Consider the following 25,000-nt stretch of genomic DNA (forward strand, 5'->3'; position numbering starts at 1 on the left):
GTTACTGTACTTAACTACATGTTTCTGGTATCAGTTCTGGTATCAGTACTTTACTCCACTACTTATTTTTCTGACTACTTTTTACTTTGACTTCTCACATGTTGAACTCAAATACCTGTACTTTCTACTTCTCACATGTTGAACCCAAATACCTGTACTTTCTACTTCTCACATGTTGAACTCAAATACCTGTACTTTCTACTTCTCACATGTTGAACTCAAATACCTGTACTTTCTACTTCTTACATGTTGAACACAAATACCTGTACTTTCTACTTCTCACATGTTGAACTCAAATACCTGTACTTTCTACTTCTTATTACATGTTGAACTCAAATACCTGTACTTTCTACTTCTTACATGTTGAACACAAATACCTGTACTTTCTACTTCTTACATGTTGAACTCAAATACCTGTACTTTCTACTTCTTACATGTTGAACTCAAATACCTGTACTTTCTACTTCTCACATGTTGAACACAAATACCTGTACTTTCTACTTCTTACATGTTGAACACAAATACCTGTACTTTCTACTTCTTACATGTTGAACACAAATACCTGTACTTTCTACTTCTTACATGTTGAACTCAAATACCTGTACTTTCTACTTCTTACATGTTGAACTCAAATACCTGTACTTTCTACTTCTTACATGTTGAACTCAAATACCTGTACTTTCTACTTCTTACATGTTGAACACAAATACCTGTACTTTCTACTTCTTACATGTTGAACACAAATACCTGTACTTTCTACTTCTTACATGTTGAACACAAATACCTGTACTTTCTACTTCTTACATGTTGAACACAAATACCTGTACTTTCTACTTCTTACATGTTGAACTCAAATACCTGTACTTTCTACTTCTTACATGTTGAACACAAATACCTGTACTTTCTACTTCTTACATGTTGAACACAAATACCTGTACTTTCTACTTCTCACATGTTGAACACAAATACCTGTACTTTCTACTTCTCACATGTTGAACTCAAATACCTGTACTTTCTACTTCTCTCATCTTCCAAACAGCTGGTTCCTTGACATTATTGTTCTATTAATATAAAGGGAGGTCAGGTACTCTTTAAAACAGCTGCTAGCTATGGGTACTTTTTACTGAAGGACACTTCAAAGCCTCTTTACTTTTACTTGAGTAAAGAAGTTTAGTCAGTACTTCTACTTTCACCAGAGTATTTTTAAACACGAGTATCTGTACTTCTACTTAAGTAAAGGATGTGTGTACGTTCGCCCTCTCTGCAAAGCACATTATGACAGTAAGTGAATTAAACTGAGACTAGGTATGGAGGGAATAAATTAGAGGAGGGAGAGGGGAATAAAAGGAGGATGATTAATATCTTCTGACCTGAAAATAGATTATGGGAAGACGTTGGAAAGAAGAGTGTAACAAAGTGAATAAGGAGGAGATAAATGAACAGGAATGAGAGCAGAGACTCTGGGGAGAGAATAAATGGAGGACAAGGGTTGAGGAGGTTCAAATGTAGGTAGATGTCAAGGTAAACGCACAGCTAAGGGTCTTGTAAACAACACAATATTACATTTTGTATCTTGTTTCCAGTAAGTATCTAAATGATCCAAAGAGGTTGTGTTCTACAGTCTGCCTGAATGTAGTCATGGCGTAGGTGTGTAGTGTGATTCTGTGGAGTTTATTGATGGCATCCCGTTGGCTTTGACGTCATCTGAACAGGACATCGCACGCTCACTGCTTGATCGCGCGAAGGTCCGTTTACGCCGGTTGCTAAGCAACATCGTTATGGGGAAATGCAAGTCTGCGTCCAAATGGTTGGAAGATCAGGAGGAAGGACATCAATACTGCATATAGTCAATGTGAGGTAAAGTGTGTCGCCAAGGTAACCGGTTAGAACTCCAAGTGGCGATGAGGTCTTAAAATGTCTGGAAAGGGTCTTAAAGAAGGTCTTAATTCTGACTTCAGGATTCCTGCATATTCAGTGTTTTAATTTAGCTAACCTTCCATCCATCCATCTGTCTGTGCATCCATTCTTTCATCCACGACCTACTTATCTATCTCCCTACCCATACTTTCTTCCATCCATCAATCTAACCATCCAACAGCCATCCTTCCTTCCTTTCTTCCATCCATTCATTGCTCACTCCATTCATCCATCTCTCCAACCAACCAACCAACATCCATCCATCCATCCAACCGACCGACCGACCAACCAACCAACCAACATCCATCCATCCATCCATCCATCCATCCATCCATCCATCCAACCAACCAACCAACCAACATCCATCCATCCATCCATCCAACCGACCGACCGACCAACATCCATCCAACCAACCAACATCCATCCAACCAACCAACATCCATACAACCAACCAACATCCATCCATCCATCCATCCATCCATCCATCCAACCAACCAACCAACCAACCAACCAACATCCATCCATCCATCCATCCATCCATCCATCCAACCGACCGACCGACCGACCGACCGAACGACCAACATCCATCCATCCAACCAACCAACATCCATCCATCCAACCGACCGACCGACCAACCAACCAACCAACCAACCAACCAACCAACCAACCAACCAACATCCATCCATCCATCCATCCATCCATCCATCCATCCAACCAACCAACCAACATCCATCCATCCATCCATCCGACCGACCGACCAACCAACATCCATCCAACCAACCAACATCCATCCAACCAACCAACATCCATACAACCAACCAACATCCATCCATCCATCCATCCATCCATCCATCCAACCAACCAACCAACATCCATCCATCCAACCAACCAACCAACATCCATCCATCCATCCATCCATCCATCCATCCAACCAACCAACATCCATCCATCCATCCATCCAACCGACCGACCGACCGACCAACATCCATCCAACCAACCAACATCCATACAACCAACCAACATCCATCCATCCATCCATCCATCCATCCATCCATCCACCAACCAACCAACCAACCAACCAACCAACCAACCAACCAACCAACCAACCAACCAACCAACCTTGTCACTTGTTGCTGTAACAGAACAATTTGGGATCAATAAAGTAAATCTAATGTAATCTGAAAAATATAAGTTTTTGATTTTGGGGTAAACTGTTTCAGAGTCACTTGTTAAAACATGTACATGAAGAACTGGAGTGTTGTCTTATAACGTTGGGGTGACTAGGCCAAGAGAAAGCTCATGATTTTCCATTATCTATCAGTCTTTCTGTACCCCCATTGGTACCCAATCACTATACCCGTGACCTCATCAAACTGCGACCCCAATCAGGACGCTATGACCTCAATCAGGCTATCTGAAGCTAAATGTCATTAAATCAAATTGAACCCCACGTTCACAGGATTAGTCTGTAAGTAGGGGAGATTACATAACACTGATTTAAATATTGGTAAACAATATTTACATTTTCTAATAAACTTCACTTACAAGTAGGGATGGGTATCGTTTGAAATGTATCGATTCCGATTCCGGTTCTGCTTATCGATTCCGGTTCTTATCGATTCCCCGCTTCGATTCCAAAATTGTAAAAGAAAGAGGTCAAACGTTTAGATAACAAAAATATCTTTATTCTTTTAAGCTTTAACTGAAATGTTTACAAATAAAAAATATACATGCAATACAAATGTGTTGCACAATAGCTGTGCTGTATTTTAACTGAGCTATGCCTGTGGGCAGCTGTTAACAGGCTTTACACTGTGCCTTGTCTTTTTCTGTTTTAGTGTAGTGGAGCATCACTTCAGAGCGTTTACCGCGACCCATCTTTGGTGTTATGAAGTGACTGAGCTCGTGAACTGCCTACGGGAGGGCGGGGGGAGCCTCGCTGCGGGGCAACTGTGGACCTCTGTCGCCTGTCAGCCGCAACTTACATGATGCCGTTATTAAGGAGCGGTGCCGGCCGTCAGCGTACCGAGCCGACTGTCAACGGCCCGCTGACGACCGGCCGTTCTGTGATTCTCCAGGTCCGCCCTGTATTCCACCGGGTCACTGCGGTGCAGACGGACCCGCTGGAATACAGGGTCTACCGCGTGTAGGAACCGTTAAGCAGAACCGAAATTGTGTATTTGTATGGGTACCCGGCATTTTCTTATCGGTTCTCCTCTGGAACCGAGTTTCAGTTCCCAACCCTACTTACACATCTGACTAAGAGAGTTTCTGCTGTTTAAGACGTAACTAAAACATGACACTAAAGAAAAAGACAGAATGGACTCAATAAAAACACGGTACAAGACCATCATGGTTTTGTCAATGTGGAAACATCAATAAACGCTTCACCCTTCTTGCACACGGCTCCACGATTTGCTTCAAAGTTCAGTGTTGAACTTCGGATGTCAGGTCGCGTTCACACCAGCCTTGTATCGTCCGGTCGAATCGAACCCTGGTGCGTGTAGCCGCTTGGTGCGGTTCGTTTGGGTCGGTGTGAACGCAGTCCGAGTCCTCTGAAGAGTGAACTAAACGACCGGACTCTGGTCCTCTAAAATAAGTGGTCTCGGAGTGCTTGCTAGTGAACTCTGGAGCGGTTCCTCGCTGGTGTGAACGCAGTCCGCACCAAGACACAGGAAGCTAGTATTTACGAGTCACAAGAACGCGGGTGTCTTCAAAATCGTCAGCGAACGAGTGAAGCCGAATGAAGTGTTGAACAGTGTCGTGTAAAGTAAAACCAACTATCAAACTAAAAACTATACATAAAGGTCAGAGCCACCTGTCGTCGGGGAAACGCCCTCCTGACTGCAGAACGTGTGTTATAATGTTTTTTATCTCACGTTGTCTGATTATATAATCGTATGCGCGGGCCGCTAGCGTCTGTTGATCTCCAGATTAACAGCAGCATGAGAATAACCTGCAGAAAGTGCCGATGCTCCATGGCGGAGGCTCCGGGAGAAATTGCCGGGATTTGCGTTTTTACCCCCTTAATGTCTGACCAATGGGTGAACAGCATTTCTGAGCATATGACTTGTGTTTAAAGTTTACAGTCCGTTTGAGTGTTGCCGTGTGAACGCAAACCGAACCTTCTGAGAAATGAAACAATGCAACAAACTGGTCTGGTGCGCAGCTGAGAGCGGACGATTAGGTGTGAATGCGACCTTAGATTCCAAAAACTCCTTATTTTATTTATTTTCTTATTTTCGCATTGCTTATTGGTCACAAGGGAGACACGTTGAGGCCTTTACTGAAATGTGTTATATCTCAAAACGACTCCAAACCTCACCGTGGAAACGCTGGTTGTCAACGCAAATTAAAACAATTTCAACCAGTAAATAGCAGCGAATGTAAGAGCAGATAAAACGCCATTGTCTGCTGTGTTGGAGAACTAGAAACTCTTTGAACATGGAGTATCTCTTTGATCGGTGTTTTAACAAACAGGGATATGCAAAGCTTGAAAGGTCTATCGTAACTTGTTCAAATGCTAAGCTATAAGGCGCATTCACACTGCGGTACTTTTCCCACAAAGGTTCATGCGAACTTAGTTCATGATCGCGTTCACACCAAAAAGAGCCGGTACTAAAAGTAGTTCATGCGAACCTTTTTACCCGCTCGAAAGTCCCTGCTAGAGAGCAGGGACTTTCGAGCGGCTCTTTTGTGAGAAAAGAGCTATATGTCCTGATTGGCTGAGCGGATTGCAAACCACGCCCCGTAAAACTCCCAAAGAGTTTTGTGAGGCCGCCATTTTATTATCCTCGCATTAGCATTATTAGCATTAGCATTAGCGCAGCGCAGAAATGCAGAGAGACTAACTTATGGCAGCACAAGATAAAACATGGGAGCGGTGGAGATGAGGACGTGTCGGCGTTCTGGCGATTTACTCGGAAGGCTTCAGTAGAAGCTGCTGGGACTCCCAGCAGCTTCTACTGAAGCCTTCCCCAACTCCGGGGACTTTGGGCGGCAGTATACGCCGTGAAGTGGTTTGCGGCCTGCCAGTAAACCCAAAGCAGAAGAAGAAGAAGTGACGTCAGCGGCTTCATTTGCCTAATCCTCCCCCAGGGACTTTTTCTGGTGTGAACGCGATCTGTATTTAGTGCATGAGAACTAAAGAGTTCTGATGAACCTTTGTGGGAAAAGTACTGCAGTGTGAATGCTAAGCTATAGTCACACAATCAACGCTTCAGCCAGGAGATACCTCACTGCGACCCCACTCAGGAAGAGATGACCTCAAGCTGAAGCTGAATGTCGTTGAGTCAAATTGAATCTGTTTGAACACTTCACAGATTTTAATATTGCTAAACCATATCTACATGTTCTCTGTGTGTCTCCACAGTGCTGAAGCTCCTGAAGATGGCGGTGGGGATGCGAGCGTTGCTGGACACCGTTATGCAAGCCCTGCCTCAGGTAGTTAAAAAGAAACCTTCCTGTTCTCCTTCCTCCTGATGTTCCTTTCATCCCAGCACGTCCCGCTGAGGCCGTCCCTGACGTCACCTCCCAGAGGAATTCCCGTTTTTGGTTCATGTCGTCGTCTGCGTGTTTCTGCGTCTCTGTTTCCCAGGAGCTTTTTTTAGACTCATTTGCAGACCCGCCTCCTGCGGCGATGGGCGAGTGGCGGTGGCTTCGGGTTTTGTTTTGAAGCGTGGAACTTCTGCAGAGAGAAGCAACAACCCTCAGCTCTTCTTTGATTCTGCCTCTGAGGGACGGAGTGCGTTGGGGGCTAATTCCTCCGGGAGCTGGTCAGAAGTGTTCATGATTAATACATCTGATAGTATACTACTTTATATACTTCTACTCCTCTACAGTTCAGAGGTACATGGTGTACTTTTCCTCCACTACATGTATTTATACCTTTAGTGACTTCACAGATCTGGATGATGTGAAATCTAACCAAGTGTTGAATCAGACTTTAGTTCCTCCTGGAGTGAATCCACCAGCTACCCTGCAGTCTACAAAGTACTTCAGACTAGCTGCACCTCCACCAGCTACCCTGCAGTCTACAAAGTACTTCAGACTAGCTGCACCTTCACCAGCTACCCTGCAGTCTACAAAGTACTTCAGACTAGCTGCACCTTCACCAGCTACCCTGCAGTCTACAAAGTACTTCAGACTAGCTGCACCTTCACCAGCTACCCTGCAGTCTACAAAGTACTTCAGACTAGCTGCACCTTCACCAGCTACCCTGCAGTCTACAAAGTACTTCAGACTAGCTGCACCTTCACCAGCTACCCTGCAGTCTACAAAGTACTTCAGACTAGCTGCACCTTCACCAGCTACCCTGCAGTCTACAAAGTACTTCAGACTAGCTGCACCTCCACCAGCTACCCTGCAGTCTACAAAGTACTTCAGACTAGCTGCACCTTCACCAGCTACCCTGCAGTCTACAAAGTACTTCAGACTAGCTGCACCTTCACCAGCTACCCTGCAGTCTACAAAGTACTTCAGACTAGCTGCACCTTCACCAGCTACCCTGCAGTCTACAAAGTACTTCAGACTAGCTGCACCTTCACCAGCTACCCTGCAGTCTACAAAGTACTTCAGACTAGCTGCACCTCCACCAGCTACCCTGCAGTCTACAAAGTACTTCAGACTAGCTGCACCTTCACCAGCTACCCTGCAGTCTACAAAGTACTTCAGACTAGCTGCACCTTCACCAGCTACCCTGCAGTCTACAAAGTACTTCAGACTAGCTGCACCTCCACCAGCTACCCTGCAGTCTACAAAGTACTTCAGACTAGCTGCACCTTCACCAGCTACCCTGCAGTCTACAAAGTACTTCAGACTAGCTGCACCTTCACCAGCTACCCTGCAGTCTACAAAGTACTTCAGACTAGCTGCACCTTCACCAGCTACCCTGCAGTCTACAAAGTACTTCAGACTAGCTGCACCTCCTCCAGCTACCCTGCAGTCTACAAAGTACTTCAGACTAGCTGCACCTTCACCAGCGTTGAGAACACTTTCATGATCAATCATTATAAAACATATCATATATATTATTCTGAAATGGACCAATCTGCACAACGACTACTTTCACTGTCTTTCACTATATTTAGATGAGAATACTTTCTACTTTCACTTGAGGGACATTTTGAATGCAGTACTTTTACTGTAACAGAGTATTCCTATACTCTGGTACTTCTACTTTTACTCAAGTACAAGATCTGTGTACTTCTACTTTTACTCAAGTACAATATCTGAGTACTTCTACTTTTACTCAAGTACAATATCTGAGTACTTCTACTTTTACTCAAGTACAATACCTGAGTACTTCTACTTTTACTCAAGTACACGATCTGAGTACTTCTACTTTAACTCAAGCACAAGATCTGAGTACTTCTACTTTTACTCAAGAACAAGACCTGAGTACTTCTACTTTTACTCAAGTACAATACCTGAGTACTTCTACTTTTACTTAAGCACAAGACCTGAGTACTTCTACTTTTACTTAAGCACAAGACCTGAGTACTTCTACTTTTACTTAAGCACAAGACCTGAGTACTTCTACTTGTACTTAAGCACAAGATCTGAGTACTTCTACTTTAACTCAAAACCTTAATTCTATTTGTGAAGATACCAGAAGGCATAACGGCTCGCCCAGCTTATGCCTTCTGGTATCTTCACAAATAGAATTAAGGTTTCACAAATCTCAAACTGTTATAAATAATCTTTAGCCTCTCTGGGATAATCCAGTCCAGATAAATCGGCTCTGCAGCGATTTAAGAGGTTCAAACACGGAGGATTGTTCGCTCGGCGCTGTAAATTAAATGTCCCTTAACTTTCCCCTTAACTTTCCCCTTAACTGCCGAATCGGACGCTCTGAATCGGAAGCCAACTTCAGCGTCGTCTCTTGATCTGCATTGTGTTCCAAATGTCCTGCAAACACCGCGGGAACAACACCGTCTGTCGAGAAACTGCCACCGTTATCGACCTAAATGTCCCCGGGCAACTATTTCTTATTCTTGCATTGCTCATCGGTCACGACGAGACGTCTCGAGGCCTTTACCGAAATGAGTAATATCTCGGAACGACTCCCAACCTCATCGTGGATTTTTTTCTTCATTCTACCGGTAAATAGCAGCGTGCGTGAGAGCAGAGAAACACACCGTTTTACGCTGCTTTGGGAAACGGTTTACACGTGGAGTTTCTCTTGGATCAATGTTTTAACACACAGGGATATCCTACCTGATTGAAACGCTAAGCGAGTCACACACTCAATGCTGGAAGTGAGTTTAACAAACGGGGAATCGCATTTTCACCCTCCATTCATTGACTCTGTTGTCCCTCCTTGTTGTTGTTGTTGTTTTCTAACTTCCCTCTCTTCCCGTGTGTCTCTGCAGGTGGGGAACCTCGGTCTCCTCTTCATGCTTCTCTTCTTTATTTTCGCAGCGCTGGGAGTGGAGCTGTTTGGTGACTTGAGTAAGGACGCATGCTCCATGTATACAAGCAGGAGACAAAGTGCACACACAGATGAACACACATGCATAGCGCTTACACTTGCACTCAGTATGTAACGGAATGCAAGTGGCTTTAATCCATCTGATGGTGAAAAGCCATATTGATTTCTCTCGTTTAGCTAATAACATTTAACTGCAAAGCTGTTGTTACAACTCTCTTTATCTTCATGCCTCCCCCTCTTCTTCATCCCTTCCTCTTCCTCCTCTCTACAGTTTGTGATGAACTACACCCGTGTGAAGGTCTTGGACGCTACGCTACCTTCAAAAACTTTGGGATGGCTTTCCTGCTGCTCTTCAGGGTTTCCACTGGAGACAACTGGAACGGCATAATGAAGGTAAAACTAACACTGATGTTTAAGATGGTGACGATAAACATGAGGTTAGAAATTATTTTTCAGAGAGGATTTAGAAATAATTCTGTAAAAGTGAAATTGTGAGAAAAAGTTAGATTTTGAAAAAAAGTCAGATTTTGAGAAAAATATGACAGAATTCTGAGAAAAAAGTGAAATTGTCAGAAAAATCTGAGAAAAGTAAAAAATCTGAGAAAATTCAAATTCTCAGAAAAAAGTCAAATCTTCAGAAAAAAAATTCAAACACTGAAGAAACAGTCAAATGATCAGAAAAGTCAGAATTATCAGAAAAGTCAGAATTATCAGTAAAAAAGTAAATTTCTGAGAATAAAATCGTCATAAAAATTTGAGAAAATTCGAAATGTTCAGAAAAAAGTAAAATCCTAAGAAGAGAATGTAAAATACTGAGAACATTTTTTAAATTCTCAGAAAAGTCAGAATTCTCAGTAAAAAAGTCAAATTCTGAGAAAGAAAGTGAAATTGTGAGAAAAAAGTCAGATTTTGAAAAAAAGTCAGATTTTGAGAAAAATATGACAGGATTCTGAGAAAAAAGTGAAATTGTCAGAAAAATATGAGAAAAGTCAAATCTGACAAAATTCAAATTCTCAGAAAAAAAGTAAAATCCTAAGAAGAGAATGTAAAATACTGAGAACATTTGTTAAATTCTCAGTAAAAAAGTGAAATTGTGAGAAAAAAGTCACATTTTGAGAAAAATATGATAGAATTCTGAGAAAAAAGTGAAATTGTCAGAAAAATCTGAGAAAAGTAAAAAATCTGAGAAAATTCAAATTCTCAGAAAAAAGTCAAATCTTCAGAAAAAAAATTCAAACACTGAAAAAACAGTCAAATGATCAGAAAAGTCAGAATTATCAGAAAAGTCAGAATTATCAGTAAAAAAGTAAATTTCTGAGAATAAAATCGTCATAAAAATTTGAGAAAATTCGAAATGTTCAGAAAAAAGTAAAATCCTAAGAAGAGAATGTAAAATACTGAGAACATTTTTTAAATTCTCAGAAAATCAGAATTCTCAGTAAAAAAGTCAAATTCTGAGAAAGAAAGTGAAATAGTGAGAAAAAAGTCAGATTTTGAAAAAAAGTCAGATTTTGAGAAAAATATGAGAAAAGTCAAATCTGACAAAATTCAAATTCTCAGAAAAAAAGTAAAATCCTAAGAAGAGAATGTAAAATACTGAGAACATTTGTTAAATTCTCAGTAAAAAAGTGAAATTGTGAGAAAAAAGTCACATTTTGAGAAAAATATGATAGAATTCTGAGAAAAAAGTGAAATTCTCAGAAAAATCTGAGAAAAGTAAAAAATCTGACCAAATTCTCAGAAAAGTCAGAATTCTCATAAAAAATCTGACAGAAACGTCCGTTTATTTCCTTCTGATAAATGTGATGACGTTTCCCGCGTGGTTCCAGGACACGTTGAGGGACTGCGGGCAGGACTCCATAACCACCTGCTACAACACCGTCGTTTCTCCCATCTACTTCGTCTCCTTCGTGCTCACCGCTCAGTTCGTCCTCGTTAACGTGGTCATCGCCGTCCTGATGAAGCACCTGGAGGAGAGCAACAAGGAGGCCAAGGAGGAGGCGGAGCTGGAGGCGGAGCTAGAGCTGGAGAGGCAGCTGATGGGGGGCAACATGGAGGGGAAGTCCCCCCAACACAACCGTCTGATCCTGGGCATGGACAGGAGCAGCGCTGGGGGGTCCCCCTGGAGGTCTGGAGGAGGAGGAGGAGGAGGAGGAGGAGGAGGAGGAGGAGGAGGAGGAGGTGACATGGAGTCGCCCACTGCTGATATACCCAGAGACTCTGTGAACATCAGAGCAGACTCACCTTCATGTCTGGAGCCCCCGCTGGAGGTGAGGAATCTCTTTATTTGGTATTTTACTTTATGTTTTATTGGTGTTTTGTTATGATATAATAATAATTAATATAAAATATTTAATTTGCATTGCGCAACCCAAGGCCGCTTTACATGGTGTGAACGAACGAACAAACAAACAAGAAGGGCAAATAATTAAGTGCAAATTAAAGAAATAGCAGTAGGAGTGGAAGCAGGGGTCAAAGGCCATGGGTTAGGGGTCAAAGGCCATGGGTTAGGGGTCAAAGGCCACGGTGAACAGGTGAGATTTTAATGAAGACTTGAAGATGTGTGTGACTTTATAGCATCATGCAGTACATTTAAATTGCATTTATTTGAGATTTAATCCCAAAAAACTAACAATGAGTTCCTTTATAGCCCAACATTAGCCGCCTTTAGCTTAGCGGTGGTGACGTGAAGTCATGTGACCGTGCTGTAGTTCCTTTATAGCCCAACGTTAGCCTCCTTTAGCTTAGCGGTGGTGACGTGAAGTCATGTGACCGTGCTGTAGTTCCTTTATAGCCCAACATTAGCCGCCTTTAGCTTAGCGGTGGTGACGTGAAGTCATGTGACCGTGCTGTAGTTCCTTTATAGCCCAACATTAGCCGCCTTTAGCTTAGCGGTGGTGACGTGAAGTCATGTGACCGTGCTGTAGTTCCTTTATAGCCCAACATTAGCCGCCTTTAGCTTAGCGGTGGTGACGTGAAGTCATGTGACCGTGCTGTAGTTCCTTTATAGCCCAACATTAGCCTCCTTTAGCTTAGCGGTGGTGACGTGAAGTCATGTGACCGCACTGTAGTTCCTTTATAGCCCAACATTAGCCACCTTTAGCTTAGCGGTGGTGACGTGAAGTCATGTGACCGTGCTGTAGTTCCTTTATAGCCCAACATTAGCCGCCTTTAGCTTAGCGGTGGTGACGTGAAGTCATGTGACCGTGCTGTAGTTACATTACATTACATTACATTGCATTTAGCTGACGCTTTTATCCAAAGCGACTTACAATAAGTACATTCGACCAGGAAGACACAACCTTGAAGAAAACAGAATCATATAAGAACATCAGGTTTCAAAGAGCCAATCGTTTCAAGTGCTACTCAACTGGCTTTAGATAAGCCAGTCCTTTATTAGTATATAAGTGCTCTGTTAGCAGTTCTTTGTTAGTAGTTCTATCGCTCGAAGTGGAGTCGAAAGAGATGAGTTTTCAGTCTGCGCCGGAAGGTGTGTAAGCTTTCTGCCGTCCTGATGTCAATGGGAGCTCATTCCACCATCTTGGAGCCAGGACAGCAAATCCACGTGTTTTTGCTGATGGGAACTTGGGTCCCCCTCGCAGCGAGGGTGCAGCGAGTCGTTTGGCTGATGCAGAGCGGAGTGCACGTGCTGGGGTATACTTCCTTTATAGCACAACGTTAGCCACCTTTAGCTTAGCGGTGGTGACGTGAAGTCATGTGACCGTGCTGTAGTTCCTTTATAGCCCAACATTAGCCTCCTTTAGCTTAGCGGTGGTGACGTGAAGTCATGTGACCGTGCTGTAGTTCCTTTATAGCTCAACATTAGCCGCCTTTAGCTTAGCGGTGGTGATGTGAAGTCATGTGACCGTCCTGTAGTTTCTTTATAGCCCAACATTAGCCACCTTTAGCTTAGCGGTGGTGATGTGAAGTCATGTGACCGTCCTGTAGTTTCTTTATAGCCCAACATTAGCCACCTTTAGCTTAGCGGTGGTGACGTGAAGTCATGTGACCGTGCTGTAGTTCCTTTATCGCCCAACATTAGCCTCCTTTAGCTTAGCGGTGGTGACGTGAAGTCATGTGACCGTGCTGTAGTTCCTTTATAGCCCATCATTAGCCTCCTTTAGCTTAGCGGTGGTGACGTGAAGTCATGTGACCGTGCTGTAGTTCCTTTTTAGCCCAACATTAGCCTCCTTTAGCTTAGCGGTGGTGACGTGAAGTCATGTGACCGTGCTGTAGTTCCTTTATAGCCCAACATTAGCCACCTTTAGCTTAGCGGTGGTATCGTGAAGTCATGTGACCGTGCTGTAGTTCCTTTTTAGCCCAACATTAGCCTCCTTTAGCTTAGCGGTGGTGACGTGAAGTCATGTGACCGTGCTGTAGTTCCTTTATAGCCCAACATTAGCCACCTTTAGCTTAGCGGTGGTATCGTGAAGTCATGTGACCGTGCTGTAGTTCCTTTTTAGCCCAACATTAGCCTCCTTTAGCTTAGCGGTGGTGGCGTGAAGTCATGTGACCGTGCTGTAGTTCCTTTATAGCCCAACATTAGCCACCTTTAGCTTAGCGGTGGTGACGTGAAGTCATGTGACCATGCTGTAGTTCCTTTATAGCCCAACGTTAGCCTCCTTTAGCTTAGCGGTGGTGACGTGAAGTCATGTGACCGTGCTGTAGTTCCTTTATAGCCCAACATTAGCCACCTTTAGCTTAGCGGTGGTATCGTGAAGTCATGTGACCGTGCTGTAGTTCCTTTTTAGCCCAACATTAGCCTCCTTTAGCTTAGCGGTGGTGGCGTGAAGTCATGTGACCGTGCTGTAGTTCCTTTATAGCCCAACATTAGCCACCTTTAGCTTAGCGGTGGTGACGTGAAGTCATGTGACCATGCTGTAGTTCCTTTATAGCCCAACATTAGCCTCCTTTAGCTTAGCGGTGGTGACGTGAAGTCATGTGACCGTGCTGTAGTTCCTTTTTAGCCCAACATTAGCCTCCTTTAGCTTAGCGGTGGTGGCGTGAAGTCATGTGACCGTGCTGTAGTTCCTTTATAGCCCAACATTAGCCACCTTTAGCTTAGCGGTGGTGACGTGAAGTCATGTGACCATGCTGTAGTTCCTTTATAGCCCAACGTTAGCCTCCTTTAGCTTAGCGGTGGTGACGTGAAGTCATGTGACCGTGCTGTAGTTCCTTTATAGCCCAACATTAGCCACCTTTAGCTTAGCGGTGGTGAAAAATGACATCATCACTGCACCACCGTATCGTGTAGGTCAGATTGGTGTAAACTGCGTGACATGACGGATGCTCTGAGGTCACTTCCTGCTCAGATGAGTCCCTCGTCTCCGGTCATTATTTCTCACTCCCCTCTGAAACGTTAATATCCGGTCCATGCTGAGGGACACAGCGTTCTGTATTATGGGTTTCTGCAGAGGAATGTGTCCTCTCTGTCTCGATGTAAAGACTGTGGCCTGTTACGTAAACAAACTATAGAGGATACGTCCATATTAGGAAGTGTTCATTACACATTCTGGCATCCTTTCAAAATATAAGTGGATGTATTTATGAGATGGGAAGATATATGTGTCTCTCAGTTGATGTTATGGGTCTTTTAGTAATTGTGTGTTTTTGTGGTGATTTTACATTTCTTAGTAGTTGTTTTGTGTCACTTTGATTTCATTTTGTGTATTCTTAAAGCAGATTGTTGGCCCTTCTGTTGTTGCTTTGCGTCTTTTTTGGTCATCTTGATTTTCTTTGTTGCCTTATCGCCCTTGTGTTATCTCTTCTTGTGGTCATGTCGGGCCTTATCGACCTTGTGTTGAGTTTTTTTGTTGTCATCTCGAATCGAGTGTTTTTTTAAACTACTCCTAGTCGGTACATTTCTCTTCATACGACATGTTGAAAGTGAAGTCCTGGGGGGGGGGGGCGGCCTTGACACTTTGGGCAACAATCCCTCCATGCATTAATATATCATGTTTCCAAAAATTAGGGTAATTACTGTGAGTATAACACGTCCTGATATAAACTCTGCGTAACCCATACCAGTGTGTGTGTGTGTGTGTGTGTGTGTGTGTGTGTGTGTGTGTGTGTGTGTGTGTGTGTGTGTGTGTGTGTGTGTGTGTGTGTGTGTGTGTGTGTGTGTGTGTGTGGTGTGTGTGTGTGTGTGTGTGTGTGTGTGTGTGTGTGTGTGTGTGTGTGTGTGTGTGTGTGTGTGTGTGTGTGTGTGTGTGTGGCCAGTCACAGACAGGTCACAGTGCCATGGGAAAGCTGGAGTTATTTCCAGAGGGGGAAGTTTGTGGAGAGGAAGCAGAGGTTTCGCTGTCGTTATGCGTTACCCCTCAGATATTTAAAGGAGAGCAGCTCTAATGCAGGGGGGTAGCGCCCCCGTGTGGAAGTTAATGGTAACACAACCTGGCTGCAAACGTAGTGTATAGTTTGACACACAATCTTGTTTTGTACGTGTTTCCGTTTGTATATCTGTGTGTTTCCACCTGATGGACTGTCTTCTCTTTCTTTCTTTCCTCATCCATCCACCTGTCTCTGTCCTCGTCTCCTCCTCCTCATCCTCCTCCTCCTCCTCCTCCTCCTCCTCCTCCTCCTCTCCTCCTTCAGGGTTCTGCTGAGACGGAGTTGAGTTTGATGGATAATCTTTCCGGGTCTGTCTGCCATGTCTACGCTCTGCACCCCCAGCCCAGAGAGCACAGCACCGACGAGAAGGTCAATAGAAATCCCAGAATAATAATTACCCTCCTCCAGGTCTTGCAAGTAGTGGGTCTGAGTCTTTCAGAGGTGTCATGAAACACAAGGGCATCACGAGGACATGGAGGACATTTAAAAACAGTCCAAATAAGTACAGAAAGAAATGTTTTGCAAGTACTTTATTGCAGATATTTACTGTCAGTCGATTAAAATAGTTAATCGCAAATTAATCGCACATTTTGTATCCGTTCTAAATGCACTAGAGGAATATTTTTCTAGTTTTTAATACTCTATAACATATGAGACAAAAAGGCTTTATGCAAATGTTTGTTTATTATCATTTAAACAATGACAAATATTCTCCTGAATATTTTCAATACAACAACCTCTCTCTCTCTCTCTCTCCCCTCTCTCTCTCTCTCTCTCTCTCTCTCTCTATATATATACTTTATGAATCCCAATTATTTTGTTACAGGGTGTGTTCAACATTAAAATACAAAAACTTAAAAAGTGGAATAAAGTTAACAATTACACATGTGTACAGCTTTCAAAAGGTCACCTTAACTAAAGGTAACTTAGAAAATATGTGTTTAAATTCAGCTGCACTGACCCTTTAAATACAGACTGCAGGTGAGCTTTGTTGACTCAGAGTTGTATGGATGGATCAGAATGCCTTGTTGGAGACGCAGTGAAAGACTCTGAGGACAGGCTGTCCGCTGCATAATGAGTCAGGTCCCAGGCAGAGCGAGTAGAGTGTCGTTCCTCCACTTCTTTTCCCTTTCAGTCGTTGCCCACCATGATGTCACGTATTCACTCGCTTTTATTCATCAGGCTGGCAGACTGCTGGTCTGCAGCCTCGGAGAGAAGAGTCTCTCCTTCTGTGTGTACATAATGCATGGTGCATCTGTTTCACATAAGATATGGAACGTTTATTAATACAGCACCTTTCAACACAAGGCAATTCAAAGTGCTTTACAAAAATGAAAGACATTAAGAGCATTAAGAAACATATTATAAAAGGGCATTTAAAAACACTCATTTTAGCAGAAATAGTTTTCTTTGACTTCACTTTCTTTCTACTTTCTTGTTTAACTTATCCTTTAGTTATTTCAAGTGTTTCATGCTAAATGTTAGAAACATTTCTCTCGTCCCCGGCTTGAGCTTCAGCCTCAGGATCCGTGTGTCTGTGATCCTCTCCAGAATGGAAGGAGTCATCACATACAGAGCATCAACTAGTTCCTGAACAGTGTCCTTCACATGCTGATATCCAAGAGTTACTCAGTCACAAGATGGAGGGGTACCAGTTGCTAAAAATGTTGGTTTTTCTCAAAATTCTGACTTTCTCTCAAAATCTAAAAATTCTCACTTTCTAAAAATTCTCACTTTTTCTCAAAAATTCTCACTTTTTCTAAAATTCTAAAAATGATCACTTTCTCTCAAAATCTCAAAATTCTCACTTTCTAAAAATTCTCACTTTTTCTCAAAAATGATCACTTTCACAAAATCTAAAAATTCTCACTTTTTCTCAAAAAAAATCTAAAAATTCTCACTTTTTCAAAAAATTCTCACTTTTTTCTAAAAATCTCAAAATTCTCACTTTTTCTAAAAATCTCAAAATTCTCACTTTTTCTGAATACTTCAAAATGTTAAATCTCCCTGGTCCCCGGCTTGAGCTTCAACCTCAGGATCCATGTGTCTGTGATCCTCTCAGAAGGGAAGGAGTCATCACATACAGAGAGTAGTTCCTGAGCAGTGTCCTTCACACGCTGATATCCAAGAGAGGCAGTCACACAGTCACAAGATGGAGGAACAGAAAGCAGTATCAATGTTTACTTCAGATTAGCTCCACGTCAGAAATGAGCATGCTTGATGTCTCTCTCCATAGAGGCTGAGTCATCATGTTCATCACATAGCTATCATCTGCCTCAAGCAGTCCTGATGCTCTTCCAGGTCATCTCACATCCTGCCATGTTCACAGCTACAGTTGATACCTTTGTAGCATGCTACTCTCATGTTGGACGAGGACACTCAGGATGTTCCCAACACTAAACGAACCCCCCTTTTGAAAATTCTAACCTTCAACCCAATATTCTGAAAATTCAACGGATCCTGGATATATTTGTGTAGCATCCAATTAATAATATGAATTAGCTCCCAGACATTCATGTGGCTCGCTCGTTTTAGACCCAGTCTGTAGTAAAAAAGTCACCACTTCAGGTCCTCTCTGTATTTCTACTATGTAAGCATACAATAGTGACTTTTGACTTCCTGTTTGATAGGAGCACCCTCCTACCCAAGGTCAGTCTACGGCACAACCTCACAAGATAAGATCAAATAAGATTACTGTTAATCCCAGTTTGGGAAGAAAAAAAATGTTAAGCATAAAACCAAACAAGGCATCGCACATAACAACAAATTAAAAGAGTAGAAATAAACAATTCTAAAATACAAACATCTCAAAACAGAAATAGAAGTAAGCCAAATATACAGATACAAAATCTATAAACTGTCTGACAAATAAAAACACTATTGAAGAGACAATTTTCAGTTAACACGATATATGCAGGATATTATAATATTATAATAAATGTTATAAGTGTACTATATGTGAATCCCTACTTTGCCTAAAACAGTAGCTCACACTGTGAAAAACATTTCTTGAGTCTTGAATCAATGGATGAGCAATAGATCTGTGTCGCTGAGTAATGCGTCCTGGAGCCTCATGTAGACGCTAATGTAAGCTAATGACATTAGCGTAGCAGAACCCCGTCTTCTAATGGCTTTAAATGGGTCTGAGATGTGGCTTTTAGACGCCATAAGCCACCCTCTTTCCATGGAGTTGTGTCTCCTCTCTGCTCTGGATGTCCCACTCACCTGTCAGGAATCATTTCCTTTGTGTAGAAGGCCGAATGTCCAGCAGCTCCTCTGACAGCAACCACAACCGCCCGAGGCTTTAAACCCATCTCTAAAACTCTGCAGTGATTTACTGCAAACTATTCTAGCCGCTTGGAGGAGTTTTGTGTGACATTAAGCCGCCACAACTTTGACATTAATGTGCATTACACTACGTACAATATAAATGTTTCCACTTCCTGTTTACTTGTTTGTACGACAGCATTAGGGAAATAGTTGAGCCAGGAGAGGGGCGTAAAAAGAATTCCCAAGATGTAGGAAGTACATTAGTGAGTGAAAACTATTCGATCGCCAACGAGGGACAACGATGCAAGTTTCCCCCCAGATTTTACCATAACATATATTTGTAACTTGGTAAGCAAAATGTTTTTTTATTCCTAAATGTAACACTTTAAAACTCACAGATTATCCAAGAGCGTTTTTAAATACGTCTGAGTTGTATTTTTTAATATAAGCTTCCCATAGCTACATGACAATCATTCTTAACATAAAATGGCTATAATACGTTGCATTTGTTGCGTAGTTCAGAATAGGCATCTTAGTTTGAGTGTGTGTTTTATTTTAACTGCTGTTACTTACCCCACAATTCAATATTAGCGAGAGTTTTAAAAGTCTGAAGGTCCTAAACTTCACTTCTGTCTTCCTCTTCCTCTTCCTCTTCCTCTTCCTCTGCCTCTGCTCATACTTCCAGTTTTATAACTGTTGTTTCAAACCTGTATTTTCTTGTTAAATCTAAGTGTACCGTCCTTATCAGTGTGTGTTTCTCGGAGTGTGTGTGTGTGTGTGCGCGTGTGTGTGTGTGTGTGTGTGTGTGTGTGTGTGTGTGTGTGTGTGTGTGTGTGTGTGTGTGTGTGTGTGGGGGTGTGTGTGTGTGGTGTGTGTGTGTGTGTGTGTGTGTGTGTGTTCTCTGCTCACCAGCCACTGTCTCCTGCTGTAGATTGCTCTAGCGGAGACGGAAGCTCTGTCTCTGGGCTCGGAGAAATCCTGGTCCCTAAATCTGACCGACGACTCGGGCCCCGGAGACTCTAACCCGATCTTTATATCCAGTCAGGAGTGCAATGTACTGACGAATCATCTCTTCCTCCTCTCCATCCTCTTCCTCGGCAGTATCATGTAGTGTTTCCTTCCCAGGGCCCTTACAAAGCCTCTTGCTCTCCCAATACTCTCACACACTTCTGTGTAAGGCTTAGGTTGAGAAACTACTGGATGCTAAGAGAGCTAAGCATCTGGTTTGCTATCAAATCATTTAATTTGCTTATCAGCTAAACAGATCATTTACCATCCAAACAGCTAATGTGCTTGATAAACAGCTGATTTATCATAGCTAAACAGCTAATTCGCTAGTTAACTAACTAGTTTGTTATTGCTAAACAGATCATTTGTCATAGCTCAACAGCTAATGTGTTGCTAAACAGCTACCTTGTTAGCTCAACAGCTAATTTGTCATAGCTAAAAATCTAATTTGTTATAGCTCAACAGATCGTTTGCTATAGTTAAACAGCTAATCTGTTAGCTCAACAGCTAATCTGTTAGCTCAACAGCTAATGTGTTGCTAAACAGCTACCTTGTTAGCTCAACAGCTAATTTGTCATATCTAAACAGATCGTTTGCTATAGTTAAACAGCTAATCTGTTAGCTAAACAGCTAATCTGTTAGCTCAACAGCTAATGTGTTGCTAAACAGCTACCTTGTTAGCTCAACAGCTAATTTGTCATAGCTCAACAGATCGTTTGCTATAGTTAAACAGCTACTCTGTTAGCTAAACAGCTCATTTGCATCCCTGCGTTATAAGGGCTTTAATCTGGTTTTGCACATGATATTGAAAAGTAATATTGCACATGGTATCAAGGTGACATTGCACTTTGTTAAGGTTAGATTTAGCAAATTGAGCCAGCTGCCTTAATGTGAATTTACTGTAATTCTCTAAAATGGAAATGAATTGTGAGAAAGTGGTCATAATGCGCACAATAACGTCTCTAAAATAACAAACTTTCTGGAAGGTTAGTGTCCTTTGTCCGCTGCTCTCTTATCATTTTCTCCTATAAGTGTCTCCATGCATTAGTCTGGTGTGTGCGTCCTCATCAGTTAATCTCTACTTTCCTCCATGATACCCCGTCCCACTGGGCTCTGTCAGGGACCTCCCCAGAGAGGACACCTTGTCTCAGAAACTCAGCCAACATAAGACAGGAAATCTCTGTAAAGGAGATTATTCTGGGACAAAACAACAACAACAACAACAACAACGAAGAGCAGTAGTGGAAGAGGTTGTAGCAATAAAAAAAATCAGGCTTACCAAACACTCTTTTCCTGAACATTTCGCTTGTACATTAGTTTTTTTTTGGCTAATTTATGAAATATTTTAGTTTTTTTTATGTAAATAAATTGCTTTTACCTCAGAAAATAAAATTAAAATATGTATTATTATTGTTAATTGGCTCTTTTCTCAGTTTTAATTTGTATTATTATTTGATTTTTATCACCAACAAATGCTTATCATATCATTTTAAGTTCATTTTTAATACACTAGGTTGTTTAGTTGTACAGTACATAGCATAAGTAGCATCATACAGTATTATATAAGTATATTTAAGGTTTAATGCGTGAAAAGTAGCAAGAAGCTAAGTTGAAACAAAGACTAAGTGAGTTAAACAAATGTTTAAAAGAATTAAACAAAACTACATATACATTTTTTGAATTGTCTACATTTGATATTTGAATAAGTGTTCGTGCTGTTTTTGTTCAAAATGTATAAAATATGTTTATCATGTTAGAAACTCGTGTTTTATTCAAATATCTGTACTTTTGGTAAAGCAACTAAAGCTGTAATATAAAGGGAAAGGAGCTCAACATTCAATGTATGCCTCCGAATTGTAGTTGAAACGAAGAATATGGAAATAATCAAGTAAAATAGGTCAAAATGTGTAAAAAAAACGTGAGTAACTGGTACGGAGGTACAAGAGGCGTTCAAAGACCCTGGGAAATCTAACCATCCTCCAACTTCTCATTCTCCACTTCTCCAGCCTAACGTGTGCAGTGCAGTAGATTAGAGCGCCTCCTCGTCTGCAGTCTTCTCTCCTTTATCCTTACTTATGTTTCCTTTGTGTCCTCATAACCTAGTTTTACTTCCTTCCTTCCTTCTTTTCCTCGTTTTGCTGTCTTTTTCCTCCGTGCTTTCCGTGTGAGTCCACGTTCTTCTCGTGGTCTTTGCTCCTCTGCTGCAGGTGTTGTGTAGTGAGTGAGAGCGTTAGCTGAAGCACAATCTCAGAGGAGACTTTAAGTTACATCAGAAATCCCGTGTTGCAAAAGCAGAGAGACGGTGCAGTTAAACGGCAAAACAAAGTGAGTAGCCTAGCATAATAAATACAGATATGTATAAATATGCAATATATACATTTTGACAGTTTAACATTGTTAATACTGGCTGCTTCTTCACCACCTAATACTGTCCAATATCTACTTGTATATCTTATAATGCAGCTCCCTGTTGATATTCCTTGGATATGTGCTTATTAGATTTGTATTTAATGACCTTGTCCTTCTTCATTTAATATCTTCTCGTTTTTATTTTGCATTTTCTCTGCACTGTCCCCTTTGCTGTAGTCAGAAAATAAATGTCTAAAGGATATCTGATTCTGATAAGGAGGCAAGCAAACACACGAATGTCTGCGAGAGGAAATACAGACAGTAGATGCAGACTTTCTTACACTTTTAAAACCAAAGATAAGTGGACATTTCCACCTTGCATCGCGTTGTTTCTGCGATCTGTGGCAGCTCTGTTCAAATCGACTCCGACACGCAAAGATCTGTCTGTGTTCTGTGTACGCTGATGAACCCCGCCTCTCTGCCTTCATCCTCAAAAGAACCGTCAATATGTATGAAGGAGTGTGAAGGCCCTGACCCCCCTCTCTCTCCCCAGGAGGAGCAGCTGGACCGCGAGCAGCCGCTGGAGGAAAACCGCCTGAGCGTCAGGAAGCCGGCGGTGGTCCGAACTCACTCCCTGCCCAACGACAGCTACATGTTCGAAAACACGGCCCCCCCGGATCAGACTATAGCACAGAACCAGGGGCCCGGGCACACAGGGGGCCCCCACAGGAACCAATCAGGTACTGAACGAGTTCGACGTAGATGGAAACCAACACGTGTGACGAAGGGAAACACCTGAAGTATCGTTACTGTTTAACTTTAGTTGCAGGATGGTGTGTTTAGCTGTTTTTACCTGGAATGTGTGGCATTTTATTAGGATGTTAGTGCACTCTTAGTTCACCCTCATCATAGCCATGTTACCCTGTTATTAACCCCACTTTAATATATCAATATTACACAGGTTTTCCACCCACATTAAACCCACACGTCACTGTTAGTACTCCTTCTCCTCACACATGAAAACGCCCCCATCACAGGAAATGGAAACCAGCACATGTGACTAGGGACGCATGTCGTTGACTTTTTTACGATACCGATACCACTGACCGATACCGGTACTCAACCGATACATATCGTGATACTTTGAAAATGTATCATCCCACAATCACTCCCATGAAGCGCTTTACGGTGTAGTTAACAAGTCAAATGAATATTAAATTCAGTTGTGGGACTTCTTGGACCTTTCAGTACTGAACAAACAATGAAAAATACATAAGAAATATGAAGAAAACCGATGATGGAATATCTTTTATGACACATCAGGCGTGCCGCGTGAATAGCACATCTTGTCAATGCAAACAGACCGTTATCGCACCGTTATGATTAATGTTAAACCTGAGATTCGACTAGAGAACAAATACATAATAGAATAAAGGTCATGAGATCTCGGCATTGCACAAACAAACAAATCTCATGTTTAAAATCAACATTCTTCGCTGGTGAGAGAAAACAAATCCTACCACAGTTCATTTGTGGAACTTACCTTTCTAGTATTGAACAAACAATGACAAATACATAAAATATGAAGAAAAACGATTATGCAATCTAATTTATAACTCCCGCCATCACGGGCCACGGACTCGCTTTGAAATGTATTTTAAAAAAAAATATTACTTTTTTTTTTTTTTTTTAAGTATCCAAACCGGATCTGATTTTGGTACGGTATACCGTAGCCACCAGTAACCGGTATTTCGGTAATACCGGATACCGGTATGCATCCCTACATGTGACCAAACACCTGAAGAATCGTTACTGTTTTTCAGTTTCAGGATGGCTTATTTAGTTTATTGCCTGGAATTCGTAGCACTTTATTAAGATATTAGCACACTCTTAGTCACCCTTATTATAGCCATGTTGCACGGTTGTTAAACCCACATTAACATACCCTGTAATTACAGTGTGTACAGCCTTAACATACCCACTGTTACCATCCCTACTCCTCAGACGTTAATACACCCCTATCACAGCTCTATCGCAGCCACGTCACACCAATAGTACACCCAGTGTGCGACACAGACCTGTTTTACACCTGGCACTTACCAACGTACACTAATCGTACCGGGCACAACTTTAACCGCACTTCTGATTAGTGACAAAAGAGCAGTGGCGAACCGTGTCGATCACAACTGGACCTTCTGTAGACCCCCCCCCTCCTCCGCGGTGTTATAATGCCCGTCTTTTCACTGAATTGTCGTCTTAAAGGGTACTCACAACAACTTCATCTCCACCTGGTGCACTTGTCATTTCAACGTTAAAAACAAATAAACGGCATGAATTGCTTCGTCACATTCATCTCCTCTGCCTCGAGCCAGCTAACTAGCGGCCTTCTAGAGCACCTGGAACCGAGGGAGACTCTGAAAGAACACGCCCATTGGCTACAAATCAATATCTGATTGGTTGATCAAACTGTCAGTCCAGTCAGTGACTTGAGTAAAGAAGTTTAGTCAGTACTTCTACTTTCACCAGAGTACTTTTTAAACACGAGTATCTGTACTTCTGCTTGAGTAAAGGATGTGTGTACTTCTACTCGAGTAAAGGATGTGAGTACTTCTGCTTGAGTAAAGGATGTGTGTACTTCTACTCGAGTAAAGGATGTGAGTACTTCTGCTTGAGTAAAGGATGTGTGTACTTCTA

General features: G+C 42.1%; 1 protein-coding gene across 1 annotated transcript in view; it reads left to right on the plus strand.

The window, feature by feature from the left end:
* cacna1g (calcium channel, voltage-dependent, T type, alpha 1G subunit) overlaps positions 1-25,000 on the plus strand; it is a 250,441-nt gene that overhangs the window by 215,671 nt on the left and 9,770 nt on the right. The window contains exons 29-34 of the mRNA XM_034107161.2: positions 6,290-6,360; positions 9,291-9,369; positions 9,621-9,742; positions 11,179-11,619; positions 15,944-16,048; positions 22,860-23,046. Coding sequence (XP_033963052.1) covers positions 6,290-6,360; positions 9,291-9,369; positions 9,621-9,742; positions 11,179-11,619; positions 15,944-16,048; positions 22,860-23,046 — 1,005 coding nt within the window. The remainder of the gene's footprint in view (positions 1-6,289; positions 6,361-9,290; positions 9,370-9,620; positions 9,743-11,178; positions 11,620-15,943; positions 16,049-22,859; positions 23,047-25,000) is intronic.

The sequence above is a fragment of the Pseudochaenichthys georgianus genome, chromosome 19 (genome assembly GCF_902827115.2).
Source record: "Pseudochaenichthys georgianus chromosome 19, fPseGeo1.2, whole genome shotgun sequence".
NCBI classification, from domain to species: domain Eukaryota; kingdom Metazoa; phylum Chordata; class Actinopteri; order Perciformes; family Channichthyidae; genus Pseudochaenichthys; species Pseudochaenichthys georgianus.